Below are 15,766 nucleotides of genomic sequence, written 5' to 3'. Positions count from 1 at the left end.
GGGCGCAGAGGACGCAGCTCAGGGGAGCTGGAGACACTGAGCGGCGTCCCAGGTGGTTTTTGCAGTAGATCTGCCCTTACTGTCATCTGCGAAAGCCCTCTTTATTCTCATTGCTATAGACAGAGAAATGTGTCCACTCTTATCTATCACAGTCACTTAGGGGCCTTTATATTTTTGTACTTTTTTTTTTTAAATCTCAGAAGTTTGCAATGTAGCCAACACATGCCATGGGCTAAGAGATGCTCATGGGAAGCACTTAAAACCCAATGTTTTTTTAATTGAAGTATAGTCAGCTACAATGTGTCAGTTTCTGGTGTACAGCATCATGCTTTTAATGAGGTCTGTTATTCGTGGGCCTTCAGATCAGTTCCCTGTTCAGGCTGGGGTCCTTTCCACGCAGTCAGCTGGGCTTTCAGCAGCCAGCTGGCTGGCTGGGGTCTTAGCGAGCACACAGCTGCAAACACCGCTCTGCACTGCCTCTGGGAAGGGTCTAAAGTGATGCCCACCCACCAGGCTCTAGCGCCAGGAGACAGTCTGGCCAGATTTTGTGAGGGTGTAGATTTTGCTATATAAAAATGAGATTCCCTTAATAAAAGGAGGGTGGCTGTTTTCTATTTAACCTTCATTCATTCATTCAACAAACATGCCCACTATGCACCACTCTGTGCCCGGTGCCATGCTGGGCACACGGAAGGAGACAGTAAGCAAAAGCCACATGGTCCCCATTTCTCTGGAGCTTGTCATCTAGACCAGGGTTTCTCGACCTCAGTGCTGCTGATTTTTTGAGCCAGCTAACTCTTTTTGGGGGGAACTGTCCTGTGTATCATGGGGTGTTAAGCAGCAACCTTGTCCTCTACCCATGGATGCCAGTAGCAATTACAACAACCACAAACGTGTCCAGGCATTGCTAAGTGTCCCGGCAGCGGGGGAGGGTGGGCAAAGTCACCCCTGGTTGAGACCTGCTGGTCTAGAGGGGAGACAGACGGTGAACAAAGAACGGGACAAGTGATGTGTCGTTTCAAAGAGAGTTGTGCTCTGAAGGGGTAGGAACACGGTTATAAGGAAGCAGTTCACAGAGGAGTCAGACTGGATTTAAAATCGACTCTCTTGAGTTATTCAGTAAACTTCCAGTGTTCGGTTATTCTTCTGGATGTAGAAATTCGTAATAGAATGCCAAGAGTTTTTATTTCTTCTTCTTTTTTTTTTTTTTTTTTTTTTTCCAATTTCAGCCTCAAAATGGCCTTTCCAGCCCAGGGCCCATCCTGGCCACCGAGAAGTTAGGGAAAATGGACATGGCTGAGGCTTTAGATCTCAGTGAAAAGCTGGTATGTGCATCTAGCACCAGTTCCCTTCCTGTCCAAACCTGCGTCCCCTGCAGGCAGTGTTAACCACGGGATAGTTTAACTAAACATCAACCCTGCAGACATACTTACTTGTTATAATAGCTCTGCGGGACCCGTCTACAATCCCAGCATGGGTTGGAAATTGCATAGCTGAATTCCTTGAAAAACTGGGTAGTAAGAATGAATGTTTGTATCTGTTGTCATTTTTTGCCCCCGTTCTCAGAAAGGCATAGTGTAAATGGACGCAGAGGGGGAAATGAAAGTCGTCCTAAGAGCCCCAGTTGCACTCGTTACAAAGCATGTGTTTGTCCTCTGCAACTGTGAAAAAGGAATGAAACAGAATTAGATGTTTGCCTCCTTAGCGTGGCCACCAGCAGCCTGGGGCCAGGCCTCTTATCTGCGAAACGCTCTCTCGTAGTACATGGATATGAGCACAACGCTGGGGAGTCTGATGAACATCAAAGACATGTCAGGTCACGTGTCCATGAAGTACCTCTCCCCCAAAGAGAGGGAGCGAGTCAACCAGCTTCGACAGAGAGACCTGGATCTGGTGTTTGATAAGATCACCCAGCTCAAGAACCGGCTGGAGAGAAAAGAGGAGCTTTTGAGAGGATATGAAAAAGACATCGAACAGCTCAGGTACCGCCCGGGGTCCCCGCGGCAAAGGCCCAAGCATCTTTTCTCCCAGCTAAACCTCGGGGCGGCAGCAGACCGGTAGGACCAGAACAGGAGGACAAAGGCCTGGGTGGGGGTGGGGGGAGCAGTGACACGGGATGATGACCGGGGCCTGACAGAGGCAAGTCTCTGGGTGAGAAAGCAGCGGTTGAAGTGCCCTACTCTCTCTTAAGCGATCAGGCGCACCTTTTATGAATCTGCCTGATGTTTCACCACGTGTGTGCTTTGCATGATTCCATCCTGTTTTCCGTGGCATCAGCTCCCCCACCCTCTCTGGGAAATTGGGAGGGGCTGGTAGCATAACCTTCGCCGGCCTCACGCCACACTTACAGAGCTGATTAGCTGTTTATTCTGTGCCCTTCTCCCCAAATCGTCATCATTCCCTCCCGCTTGTAAGGAAACCACTAAGTTGGGCGTATCCGGGAGTGTTTTGGGAAGCTCCCAGGTCAGGGACACTGATGGTGAGTGAGGAAGATGGTGAGCGAGAAAGAACAGACTTGGTCTCTCCCGTGCGCTCAGGCAGAGCAAAGTGTCTGTCCAGATGTACCAGTCACAGGTGGCCAAGCTGGAGGACGACATCTACAAAGAGGCCGAGGAGAAGGCGCTGCTGAAGGAGGCCCTGGAGCGCATGGAGCACCGGCTGCACCAGGAGAAGAGGGTCAACAGGGCCATCAGGCAGCAGAAGGTGAGAGGCCCCTGCTTGGAGCAGAGTTTCTGAAGCTGCCTTCTGGCTCCCTTTAGAAACGGCCAACTGAGGTCCCAGGGGGACCCAGAGGATGCAGAATGCGTTGACCGATGCAAAGGAAGGTGGCAGAATAGCTTTAGCATCAGACAGATTCAGGTTTAGACTCTAGCTCTACCATTTACTGTGTGACTTCAGGCAGGTTTCTTAGCCTCTCTGGGAATCATAGTTGAGCTCATCTGTATTCTTTTTAACTTTTGATCATTCGTGTATTTTGTTCTTGCTATTCAGATAACTATTTTTCCTACCAGTATTATTGAGCTATAATTGACATACAGCAGTGTATTAAATTTAAGGTCTACAGCATAATGATTTGACTTACAGACCTCATGAAATGAGTACCACAATAAGTTTAGTGAACATCCTGAATTTTTTGAAGTGGTAGCTATTGTTCTTAATTTTATTGTTCTGCCAGGTAGTGGGGATACACAGATGAATAAGCTCTCTGAGAGTAAAGATTTGGGTTTGCTATTCTGAGTGCCCAGAATGTAGTAGACACCCATTAAATATTTGGTGGATGGATGGATGAATGGATGGATGGACAGGTGGATGGATGGATGGATGTCCTTGAAGAACATATCCTTTAGTGCAGAACGTATGGGTAAAGAGCTGACTTCAGGCTGACTTAATGGGGTAAGGGCTCTATCCAGATCCAGAGGAGGGCACTCAGCCGAGCCTAGAGAATTCAGGGAGTGGTTTCCAAGTGGTGATACCTGCACTGAGTTGCAAAGGAGAATTGGTGGATTTGCCCACCAAAGGGATGGACAGGTGTACACTCCAGGCTGTAGGAGCCACAGAGGAAAGGCATGAGGATGAGGGATTTGCTTCCTGGCATGAACTTGGTGGGACCATTGGCTTGAGAAACCAAGACTGAGACTCAGGCTGGCGATCCAGCCAAAAGAAGCCACCTCCTCCCCTCACCCTGGTATCTCATCTGTCACAAGACACAGGAATCAGCCAGTCCTGGGCTCAAATCCCTCCACTTATTAACTGTGTGACCTTGTGCAAATCCATCCCCCTCTCTGAGCCTTGCCTTCCTCATTAGTAAATGGGCATAACAGCACCTGCCTTGCAGGGCTGCTGTGAGGACTGAATACAGTGCAGGTATCCCTCGCTGTCCAAGCTCTCGCTGTCTGAGCTCAGGAGCCAAATGGTTTCAGGCGCTGAGGGATACTCGCCCTGCCTGTAAAGCACACAGCCCAGGGCCTGGCACTCGACAGACAGGTGGATGCTGCTCTTCTGCCTGTGGCCGGCCGCCCGCATGCGTGGTCTGGGAGGTGAGCACTGCCTCGGACCCAGTAGAACCTGCTGCCGAATGCTCCCCCCACGGCGAGGCAGGCATGAGCGGCCCCCAGCAGCAGCTTCGGAAGCTCTCCGCAGCCCCGCGCCGCACCAGGGGCAGCAGGGGGCTCCCCGGGCTTCTTCGCAGTTTACGTCCATCGCTGCTCACTCCTGCAGGCAGTGGCGTGTCTCTAGGCCCACTGGCCACCGCAACAGCGACTCCTAAATAGTCACTCTCCCTTGTCCTTAACTCCTGCCTGAGGTAGAGCACGTCTCAAGGCAGGGATCAGGCAAACAGAGGAAACCAGCGCAGCCCCCGTCTCCTGGTGCCTGCCATCAGCAGGCCCTGGGCCCCACCCGTGCTCTGCCACCATGATCAGGGTTATCAGTGCCTCTGCTAGCCCTGCCTGGTTATTGTGACGATTCCCATTTTACAGATGAGGAAATTGAGCCTCCGAGAGTTGAGACTTGCCCATGTTCACAGAGTAGCAGGTAGACCGAGCCCAGACCTTGCCCCAGATCTCTCAGACCCTGGTTCCTGCACTTTCTGCAGGCCTAGCCTCAGTCTCCTCCTTGTAACTGTTAGTCTTTCTGATTTGGGGTGGTGTGTTTGTGCATGTGTGTACGTGTACATGCTGTGTGTGTGTGCGTGGGTGTGTGTTACCTGCATGAGCTCTAAGGAAGCCAAGCCATAGAAGGTCATAGAAGGACGCCCTCCTCTTCAACCAGGAAGTGATGGTCAGATGAGTTGCTTGCAGAAGCGTGCCCTCCACCCTGCAAACCTTCCAGGCGCTGGGTTTCCAGACAGCAAGCCTGCTGGCTTGTAGCCCCAGAAATGAGTGGCTGCTCTGCTCTGAGGAAGCCCGGATGTGGCTTTTCTAGCACTCACCGCCCTGAATTAAACATCACAGGCCTCAGTCGGCGTGTGTCATGGGGCTGCCTCAGGCAGAGGACAGTTTCCTTTCTCACCAAGCGATTCCAGGGAAAGCTGGGCCAGTGAGAGTCCTGACTCTTCCTTTGATGTGCCCTCTGGAGAGCTCACCCCTCCCCGGAGCACCCCACCCCCAACCAGGGCTTGGTGCACTAGGCCCCAAAACAGAGACACCAGACCACGGAATGGGACGGCAAAGGGCCCCAAAAAGGCCATTGTCATGCACTGAAAACCTGAGGATTTACATAATCAGGCTTCACATGCATTATTCATGGGCTGCCTCATTCATACACAATGCAGGGGACGTGCCAGCCTGCTTGGCGCTAGACATCCTTCAGCCGAGAAGGATCTGAAATGGCCAAGTGGAACCTGTGTCAGGGTCCCCAGACAACGCAGAGCCAGGGAGCTTTCAAATTTGTGGAATTCACAGTTTGGGGAAAGATTTATACAAACCATAGCCACAATCACGGCATCACCGATGGCGTCTTTTATTAAGTGCTTACCGAGCAGCAGGCACCTGGTCCACAGCACACCCTTCCTCTCACCCGTCAACCTTGCCCGTGATGCTGGCGACTGTAGGCCCGTTGGAGAGAAGGGAGGCAGAGTTGACAGAAGGCACCGTTCCCTGGCTACTTAGCAGCAGAAACAGGATTCCCACCCACCTGCTGCCCTCCCCAGCCCACGTTCACTTTCCCACACCCCTTCCTCTGCAGCCCCCTTACCAGGGTGTCCCCCTTATGTTCTCTCACCGTTGCCCCTGGGGTTTTCATTCCATGACTGGTTTGCCTTTAAGGCTTGTTATTTGTATGTTGTCAGAAATCCTTGTTTGACAGGAAGAAAAAATAATAAATGTTTATAGTTTGGTTGGATTTTCAAGGACACTTATATACATCTGTCCTGGCTGGCATCAGTTCCTTCCAGGGAGTATGTATATGTATATTCATTTTTTAATGGAAATTAACAGAAAATAGAATTCCTTTTTTCTAAATTTTACACCTAGTATTTTCACAAGAAGCCTTAATTTTCTTAGTCTCCTGTAGAAAAACTTCAAAATTGTTCATCTGTTCATAGATGCAGCATGGTTGAAATATTGGGAGATGAAATTACTCACCTCAAGCTTCAGAACCCCCCTCAAAAAATGTAGTTTGTAGTTTTGGGTTTTTGGTTTTTTTTTTTTTATAGTATGTAGTTTTAATGTTAGACCATCTCTTCACCAAGCAGAACTTTCAGATTCAGAAGTCATCCTTCCACACATAACATACCTTTGGCAGTGAAAATGAGACTTGATGTAAAATGCTGGCAAAACCTCAGTGCTGGGCGTTCACAGAGAAGCTGGTGGTCATCGCCCCATACTCCGGAATGCCCTGGGGCCCTGTCCTGGGTCTGTGGCTCTCTGCATGTGGTGGAGGGGCAGTGACCGTGGTCCAGGGTGCGCTCCCCCTAGTCCACCTCCCGCATCACTAGAGAAGGTGGCAGAGCTCAGAGGTCAGCTCTGGAATCAAACAAATAGAGTTCAAGCCCTACTTCTTCCCCAAGTGACCTTGAGTAAGCGGCTTGCCCTCTCTATCTCAGGTTCCTCAACAAAAACAACCAAAATCATTAACAGGGGGCCCACTTGGTGGGGCAGCCAAATGCCTGCAGTGCCGGGCACATCGCACATCGCAAGCCCGCTTACTAACGGGTAAAGCAGACGCAGCTCATGGGTGGGTGGGGATTCCTGTATTTCTTTCAGGGAGCTTCCTGCCAGCTGCCGCTCTCCACAAACCCCCAGACGCTCTCCCTGGTCCTCGCAAAGCCGGCGGCTCTTGTGTGAAGCTCTTTTCTCTTTGGTGAATACGACCAGGGCTGCAGCCAAGAAAGGACCCCAGACACTATTTTGTGAATGGGTTAAGGCTGGGATTTTCAATAGGAAATTTTTAAATACACAGAAGTTGCCATTTGAGAAGCACACACGCCCTTTCTTAGCCCTTTCTTAGGGCCTGAAGTGTGAGAAAGGCTCAAGCGTACTGGCTGCTTCTGGATGCTGCTCAGTTCTCCTGCCAATCAAGTCTCCGGCCAATCAAATCCCAGCTAAGAGGCACCGCCACGTCTTTGCCAAGATATCAGGCAGGAGCCCCTAAGCTTCCCTCTGCTTCACTCGCTCAGATCCCTCATCTTTAAGATGAAAATAAAATGGCACCTAACCCACAGGCTTCAATTCAACAGGAGCTGGTGTACAAAACTCTTAGCACATAGGACCACGTCGGATACATGCTCTCCTACCATTATCCTTTTCCTCGCTGTTCTGTTAATCTCATTGCGGGGTGGGTATAGCTCAAGTGGTAGGGTGTGTGCTTAGCATGCATGAGGTCCTGGGTTCAATCCCCAGTACCTCCATTTAAAAAGTTAAATAAACCTAATTTCTACCCCCCCAAAAAAATCCCACAATCTATTAAACTCATTATTTTCCTAGATTTCCTTGGGCCTAGGTATCCTCAAGATCCTGGTTTCCTCTGTGCCATTGTGTGTTTCTGAACAAGAAGTAGAAACTGGCAGATACTGTACAGGAGGAGTGGGGTGGTGCTCCCCTGCCCACAGTGATGAAGTGAAATGTGGCTCGGGTGGAGCAGCAAATGGACAGAAGCTGCCCAGAGAAAAAGACCCTCCCCCGCCCCCCGCCCCTTCTGCCCACCAATTCCAGGGAGTCTCCATGTCTCCTAGAAGCCTCAGAGGCGTGTCCCCGAAGGGAACAAGTGAGGACGCACTAAACACTCTCTCGCTCACCTGATGTTTTCACTCAGGAACGTTTAGCGGATCTCGAACAGAGAAATGGCAAAGAGCCAGCACCTTGCAACTGTTCCTTCAAAGAGAAAGAGAGGCAGGTATGGAGAGGTTTTCTGACCTTGCAGCCAGACACAGAATAGATACAGTATTTTCAAAGTGTAGGAGCCTATGGAGTGTAAATGTGGGTGTGGGCGGTCCAGGGAACCTCCACACCCCTCCCCTCCCTTCCCCTCCCCCAGCCCAGCCCCCACCCCCTCCCCGCCTGCAGCCTGAACAAACGCCCTAAGGGATTTAGTATAAATATGTCCTAAATATTGCATGGTGCATACTCACACTAAAAAAATTCTTTGGTTTCATTCTGAAAGTCCAGTTTAACTGGGCATCCTGTATGTTACCTGGCAACCCCACCAACAAATGTTTACTGAGTACCAACTAGACACCAAGGCAGAAGGCAGGAAAGCAGGTGTCGCAAGATGGCAGCCCGCAGATACACTTTATTTGGCTCCTGGGATCTTTTTTTTTTAACGTTACATTTCAAAATAGGGCACTTTCAAGGAACACTCTGGATTTCCAGCTTCCCTGGAAAACTTGGAAAATCTGGACATGAGACACTGGGCCCATGTCCCACAAGCCCCGTAGAAAGGCGCTGGGCAGTGGGTTTGCTGCCATCCCCACCCGGCTCACTTCACCCACTTCTCTTACTTCCCTGGCCCCTGTAGGCATCCGGGTGGCAACCCCAGTGGATGCTCAGGGCTCTCCAAGAACATCCCCTTCCTGACACCCCCGCACATTCACCTGCAGAGTGTCAGTCTGCAAGGGAGCCCCAGCTCCCTCTCACTCTTGCGTCCCCAGTGCCTAGAGGACACTTTTTCTTCAGTGAACCATCCCTGAGGTGCGGGGTCTTGAGGAGATCAGGAAATGCCATAGTAATCAGACCCCAGGGGAGCAGCAGGCCCCGGGATTTTCGGTGATGCTAGCTTTCAGACAGGTCCTGGCCATCCCTGCCAGGGAGGTCAACCACCGTGGCTTCCACTGCGCCTCAGCCACTGGGTGGAAACTCACCGGTCACCTGCAGCCTCTTCCACTGACCTGAGAGGCTCTACTTCCCGCTAACGCAGATCTGTCCTCCAAGAAGTATACAGTGGCCCGTGTAGCCTCCTTGGTTGACCAGCCTCCTTCTCTGCTGGAATCTGGAACAGGGATCCCTAAAAGACTCAGTGGGACAGGGTAGCATTGCCCAAAAGCCATCCCCCCTAACAAAGACCCACATCCTCACCCCCTCCCCCTTCTGCAGACCCAAATCCTCACCGCCATACTGCCTCATCTAGGAAGGCTCAACATTCCATCCAAGTGGGTAACATCTGAAAGCTGAGAAAAATCCATTTTTCTCTGATGCAAAAGGCAAAGGAGAACATAAGCTAAATTTTGTCAATATTCTTTCTGTGTTAAAGAGACGAATGTTTATAGAGACGGTGAAGAACAAGATGCAGAACTCAAATTTCCAGGTGAGCCAGAAGGGAGAAGAGGGAAAACCATAGGGTGTCAGCAGGAAACCCCGTGGACAGTAATACCACATCTGTTATGTGCTGAGCATTTGACACGTGCCAGACACAGCCCTAAGCATGCGACCTGCATTATCTCATTTAAGCTTCACAACAACCCTGTGGGGTGGGTATTGTTATCATCCCCAATTTACAGAAGAGCCTCTGAGACTCAGAGACCTTATTTGTCCAGAGCCACAAATAAGGTAGGAGAGCGAGAAATCCACACAGATCTGACACCCAGGTGAGCGCTCGCCAGCCCTCCTTTAGGTAATAAACTGCCAGGCAATAAGCCTGGTACATTTGCAGTGGCGTTTCTCTTGAATTTTAAGGAAACATCCTTTAGAATACAGTTTTTTTTTTTTAAAGAGTTGAGAATCAAGGCTCTGAAATCTTAAACGTGCTGAAACATTGCCATTCACAAATCAGCCCTGGAACTGGAATTAACCCAATCCACGTTCCCACTTTGCAGAAAGTAGAGTCGAGCTCTCAGGAAGCTTGAAAGCTGAACACATTTTCGTTGAACAAGAGCAGAGACACATGCAAGTTTGATAAAAGGCCACAGTCATTCTGAGGCAACCAAATTATCATTGGAAGAAAGAAAGATATTCTAGGTGAGGGGTATTTTTGGAAAATAGAAGCTTCTTCTCAACTAACATCCTTGTTCTAAGATTAGAAGGTGGTTACTACCCAAAGCAGAATGTTAAGAGGATAGAGATAATCTTGAGGTCCCCCCTTGATCTGAGCTCTTTGCTACCCTGCAAAGTGGGAATAATTGGAAGCTTGTCATTTACTCATTCATATATATAGTTGAGTCTGGAGGAGGCAGAAACCGCCCGACAGGTAGGTTTTGTCTGAGGACCACCTGGGGATGTGAAATGACAGGGGAGATACTGGGATGGGCCCCGGATGTTGTGGGAACACTGCTTCCCTGAGATGTGAGGCCTCGTGGAATTTCTCACCACCTCTGGGTTTACCAGAATGGGGGCAGATGGTGCTTCCGCTAAGAGCAAAGAGCCAGCTTCCCATTCTTCCCGCCCTCCAGCCCAAGCTTAAAGGCTTGGCATCTAGGATCAGCACAGGAAGGTTTCTTCCAGGTTCTTTGCCAAGTCTAGCTCGGGCATCTCCTTTCTCAAGAGTGTGCCTGGAGTCCTTCGGGGGATGGAGTCAGCACAACCGCTTTGAGAAAGACGGAACACGTGCGGTCTGCTCCTTCAGCTTCACCCACTCACGAGTCCCCATCTCTAACAAGCTTCAGAACTAGCACCTCCTTCCTCTTCAAGGCCCTCTGGGTTTTGTTCTGTCCTCCAAAATGCCACTCACCGATTTGATTTGATTTTTTCCATTGCAGCTAACAGCTTTCACTAACTGTTTGTCAGTCGTATGCGCAAGGGGAGAATCTTCTAGTTAACAAATACTCATGGAACGCCTAGCCCAGGCCACATACTGTGTTAGGCACTGTGTATAGAAGAGTGAACAAAAAGATACAAGCCCACCCTCATTCAGTCAGTATCTATTTGTTGAGAGCCCACGATGTGGCAGTTACTGTCCAGGTGTTACGGTTCAATCACATTCTCAATGAGAACAGTGTCACCCCCGAGAGGGAAAAATTCTATTTTTTTATGTATGAATCTTAGACATACACACAGTGCTATCTGTAATTTTCAAATTTCGTGGAGGTGAAAATGATTAGGAAAAAAATGTCTAAGAAGGCTCCTTAGAAGAAGGATGATAATGAAAAAAAAAAAAAAAAGAGTGAGAAACACTGGGTTAGATCAATGAAGAAACACACAGAACTCCCTGCCTTTCTGGCTTTAATTCTGGGGCCAATAAACAAATACATACTTACATATATCCATACAAATAATGATTGAATGATTACTTTGTACGAAATGTTTTGAAGACAGAGTCCCGTGCACTGAGCTCCGGAGCATAAATCACAAGGACACCCCCACCCCCATCCCTACCCAGACCAAGGGCTAGGAGAAGCCTCCCCTAAGAGGAGATGTTTAAAACCAGGACCTGAGGTGATGTGCGGATGGACTGGGATCTTTCTAGAACCAATGCTTGTAGGTGTCCGAAGCAGCCATTCCAGCATGCCTTCAGTTAATTTCCAGTTAATTTCCAACTTTCCAGCTTAGATTTCATCATTTAAATGACTGGCTTCTGTCCCTGCTTTGTCACTCTAAGGGGGGGCTGTGGCTCCAAACATTCAAGCAGAATGCATGTCACTGCCTGTGGTCGCGGGTTCAGGACAGACCCTGCCAGGTCCCCCCACCCCTCATGTCCTCACTTGCATTTCACGTTTCCCTTTCCCCACCTCTTCCTCTTCCCAGTCCAGCCATCCTGTCCGCTCTCTGCTGCCCTCACTCTCGTCACTCAAAAAAGTGGACCAAAGCTTGCTCTGTGGTGCTTCCCACCACAAACTTGTGGCAGACCTGCGGTTCGGAGGACCCTGGGACCAAGGAATCTTTATTTTTAACAAATTCCCAGCCCTACACCAGGTCAGGGCACTGGCATTTGGGGACCATTCAGAGCCAGGAATTTTCTTGAAAAATCAAATAAAAAAGGATACAAAGGAAAGGTGGTTTAGAGGCGAAAGATTTTCAACATTTACTCCGCTTTCCTTTCATCTGGCCATTCCAACCAAGATTTACCTTGTGGGCTAGTGTAGAGACATTAGCCTTTCTCACCCTGAATGATTTTGAACACAGATTCTCAAGACACATTCAAGACTCCTGTCAGTCACTGGCACGGGTCTAGCACTGGAGGTGATTTTTAAATCTGTCTTAAAGTGAAAAGAGCTACAGAGATGGTCCTAACAGCCCCTTCCACTGAAATCCACCCAGAACCTCTTCTCAACCCCCGAGGGAGACAGGATGGAGATTCTGGTCCTTATTTGACAAATGAGGAAACCGAGGGTCACACAGTCAGTGGCAGAGCTGAAACTCAACCACCCACCAGCCTTCTTTCTTCTCGCAGGCGCTCATGTGTCCTGACGGCTGGAGTCAAAAATTAAGGACGTAAGAATGGCAATTTGAAGCCTGTTGGAAAGAAACTTGCAAGTTACAATTGTATCTACAGTACATACAGAACTGAGAGAGAGATTCTTGGGTTGCAATTAATAGGAACCTATTCAGAAAGAGGGAGGAGGCTTTCATAAGGCTATGGGAGAGAGGGCCTCATCAAAACGAAAAGCTGAAAGAGAGCTTGGCTTCAGAAGAGAACTGGTGAGCCACCAGATCCCAGGCATCATCTCTTACACGCACACGCACACACACACGCACGCACACACAGAGACCGTATCTCCTCCCTGTGTCTGCTGATCTCTCTCCAGTCACATGGCAGGAAGGGATGACCTCATGGTCCCCCAGTGCGAAAGACCAGCCCTGGAAGCAAGTAGCCTCTTAGAGCCCATAACCCCGAATCCTGGGAGTGACCATCTGAAAAGCACAGCCTGTGCCAACTGTGACCAGGGGAAGGGTCACACATGTGGCTGCTGGGAGCCAGGGGCAGTGCTCAAAAAAAGGCCTAGACAGACCCCCTCAAATGTCCTGCATTCTCTCCTCCTAAGACACCAGAGACATAAGACGTTCAGTTCAGTGACAGCTTATTTAAGAGAAAGAAACTCCACCACAATGAATGTGCCCATATCAGAAACTCCTGGTTTCAAAAAGATGAAAATGTAAGAAGAGAAAACATTATGTGTATAACTGGAAGGGTTTACACCAAAAGGTGAATAAGGTTACCTGTGGGTAGCATGATAATGGTGAGTCATTTTAGCTGCTTTTTGCTCGTAGCTATATATATGTATTTATATATAACATCTTTTTTACAACAAATATTTTGAGTAAAAAAAGTTTGAAATATTTTGGGATCTCACTACAATTATAGTTTGTGCACTTGTTGTTCTTGCTTATTGAAGGTTGGAGCCAGAAAAGCCACCCCAAAGATGGACCAAGAAAGAGAGATGCTGAAGAGAGAAACATCCAGCAAATCCAGCCAGAGCCTTCTGTTTTCTAAGCCTGGCGGAAGGAACTAGAAACATCATCCTGCCAGCCTCGTGTGATCCTCCGTGAGTCAGCGGGACTCTCCTGCATCAAAAAACTAAGACACCTTTTTAGAACTTTAAAGGTTGTTACCCTAGTGTGTTGCCTCCTAGACTGGTACTTTGCACGACGCTGTATTTTGAAATTCAGAATCCTGGGCCTGGTAGATACAATCATGTGCTTGCATCGTGAGGTACCCAAATGTCACACCTCCACGGAGCCCCAGGAAACCCGCAGCGGAGAAAACCCAGGGCATGTCCTGAGGCTACAGGACAGAACGGTAACCTCAGGACTGTTGGGGCCATGGTATAGCGCATTTATATCTGAGTTTACTGTAATAAATTTGAACACCAACCCATTTTATCGCTTCCACAACAGTGACTCAACATTTATATGGCACCCCTCCCCCAAGCCCTAGAAGGTAAATAGTATTATATTCCCCATTTTGCAAATGAGGACACTGAGTCCCAGAGAGGTTAAATGGCCTGTCTGGAGTCACACAGCTAGCAAATTCAAGAGTTGGGTCTGGAACGTACATTTCTAACTCCATCTCACACTGCCCATTCTGCCACACCAAGACAGCCCAGTAGTTCAAGTCCTCAGCCATCAGGACAGACCAAGTACCCAGTCACGGAAGAGCACACACTGCCCGGGTGGACACACCCCTTTTCCATGGTGTTTGGAGAGCCCCTCATTTCTGCCCCCTCTCCAGTCACCTGTCCTCTCCTTTCTTTTCTTGTATGGCCAGGACCACTAAACAAAAAGGGAGGAAGAGCCAGAAGTCATAAGCATCATTTATTTTTTAATTTTTAAAAAGCCATAATAAAAGTATTTTGATATTTTAAAACCAAATGCATTCTTTATGCTGACTAAAACTATAAGGGAATAGGAAAAATTCTTTGCATGATACTCCACTGGAAGATACATCTTCCACAGTGAGAAGGGTTAGCATCACCTGACCTTAAAAATACTCTTGAAAATTCCAGACGTTTTCCATAAAGAACATGACATTACTTATGCTGTACCATATTCCCAAAATGCAAAACAGTAATCTCCAGCACCAGAAAAGATCATTTGGCTAGGCAGTAATTAAGTAGCTGGCTCATGTTTGGAAGCCAAATTGTATGAAAAAAAATACTTTGGTTGAACAGGAATGTTTAAATTTGCATCAGTTAAATGTAACGCCTGTATGACTCCCCTGTATTTCAGATCTTTCAAAAGACATGTTAATTTTTATCATATGAACATTGCAACCCATGGTGACGATTTCTTTTCTTCACTCCCTGAACTGGATAGTTTTGGGGGGGTGTCTCCTCAGCCACACACCTCTTTCCCTGAGAATGCGCACCCACCAATCAGGTGTGCCCTACCTAATGCTGCTCTCTTGGCCGCAGCTGGTTGGCTGAGCAGTAGATACCTTATCCAAGCCAGACCAATCAGGTTTCTCTTCTAACCCAAGCTGGGCCAATCAGCGTCTCTGCCCTTGGTATTTGGAAGTGGGACACGGCGTGGCCACACAGGTCATTATGGGCACTGGAGCTGAGACTCCCAGTGCAGTTCCCGGCTGGAATGGCCATTTCTCCCACTGTGTTTGGAGAAACAAAGCCAGTCTTAGAAAGAGACAGCTGAGATAGATAACAAGGAGAGACAAGAAACGAAGACCTCCGGAGAGACTGTTCAGTGGACACTATAAGCCCTTTCTTCATTGCCTCCCTCTGCTATTATAAGCTGAAGGCTTACCTGGCCATGTTTCAGTTCTGGCCAGTGACATGCAAGCGAAGGCCCTGGGCAGGGCTTCCCTTCTGGAATAAAAGGCAAGTCTTCCCTCGGAGAGAGTTTTTGCTCTTTGTCGCTTTGCCTTGTCTTCTTTTTCTTTCCTGGAGCACAGAATTGGAGCTGGAGCAGCCATGTTGGGAATTAGCCAGGCAACAAGCAAGAGGGCACAGCTCACTTCAAGGACTGGAATGGGAAGACATGAAAGGCCTGGGTGGGGGCCCGGTGGCGTCACTGTGCTCCACATCACGCCTGAACTTTGTACATCCTGTTGTGTAAGACAAATAAACCCCTATCTGTTTGAGCCACGGTAGTCAGGTGTACCTGTTTGCACCATTGAGCAAACCACTCAAAACTTAGTGATTTAAAATGGCAAATATGATTTCTCATGATTCCTTGGGTCAGGTGGACACTTGTACCGGTCTAGGTTGGCTTGGCTGGGTCTAGATGGTTTAGGATGGCCTTGTGTACGTCTGGTAAATGGCAGACAAGCTGGGTTAGGGCAGTGGTTCTCAACTGGGGGTGATTTTGCCACCCAGGGGACATTTGGCAGTGTCTGGACACAACTTTGGTTGTAGGTGCAACTATTATCTAGTGGGTAGAGGCCAAGGATGCTGCTAAACATCCCACAGAGCACAGAACAGCTTCCACAACAAAGGGTTATTATT

At 48.8% G+C, this 15,766-nt stretch overlaps 1 protein-coding gene across 5 annotated transcripts in view; it reads left to right on the top strand.

The window, feature by feature from the left end:
- The window catches only part of FHAD1 (forkhead associated phosphopeptide binding domain 1), a 123,551-nt gene extending 108,149 nt beyond the window's left edge, over positions 1-15,402 (top strand). For 4 of the 5 annotated variants that reach the window (XM_064494042.1, XM_031464112.2, XM_064494041.1 and 1 more), the window contains 6 exons: positions 1,230-1,325; positions 1,762-1,982; positions 2,538-2,703; positions 7,753-7,833; positions 9,187-9,240; positions 13,202-15,402. In XM_064494042.1, coding sequence (XP_064350112.1) covers positions 1,230-1,325; positions 1,762-1,982; positions 2,538-2,703; positions 7,753-7,833; positions 9,187-9,240; positions 13,202-13,318 — 735 coding nt within the window. In that variant the 3' untranslated portion in view covers positions 13,319-15,402. The remainder of the gene's footprint in view (positions 1-1,229; positions 1,326-1,761; positions 1,983-2,537; positions 2,704-7,752; positions 7,834-9,186; positions 9,241-13,201) is intronic. The other variant, XM_031464113.2, reaches the window with a different exon arrangement.
- Positions 15,403-15,766: the final 364 nt, after the last annotated feature.

This window comes from Camelus dromedarius, chromosome 14 (genome assembly GCF_036321535.1).
Source record: "Camelus dromedarius isolate mCamDro1 chromosome 14, mCamDro1.pat, whole genome shotgun sequence".
NCBI lineage: Eukaryota > Metazoa > Chordata > Mammalia > Artiodactyla > Camelidae > Camelus > Camelus dromedarius.
This window is presented reverse-complemented; position numbering and strand designations above follow the sequence as displayed.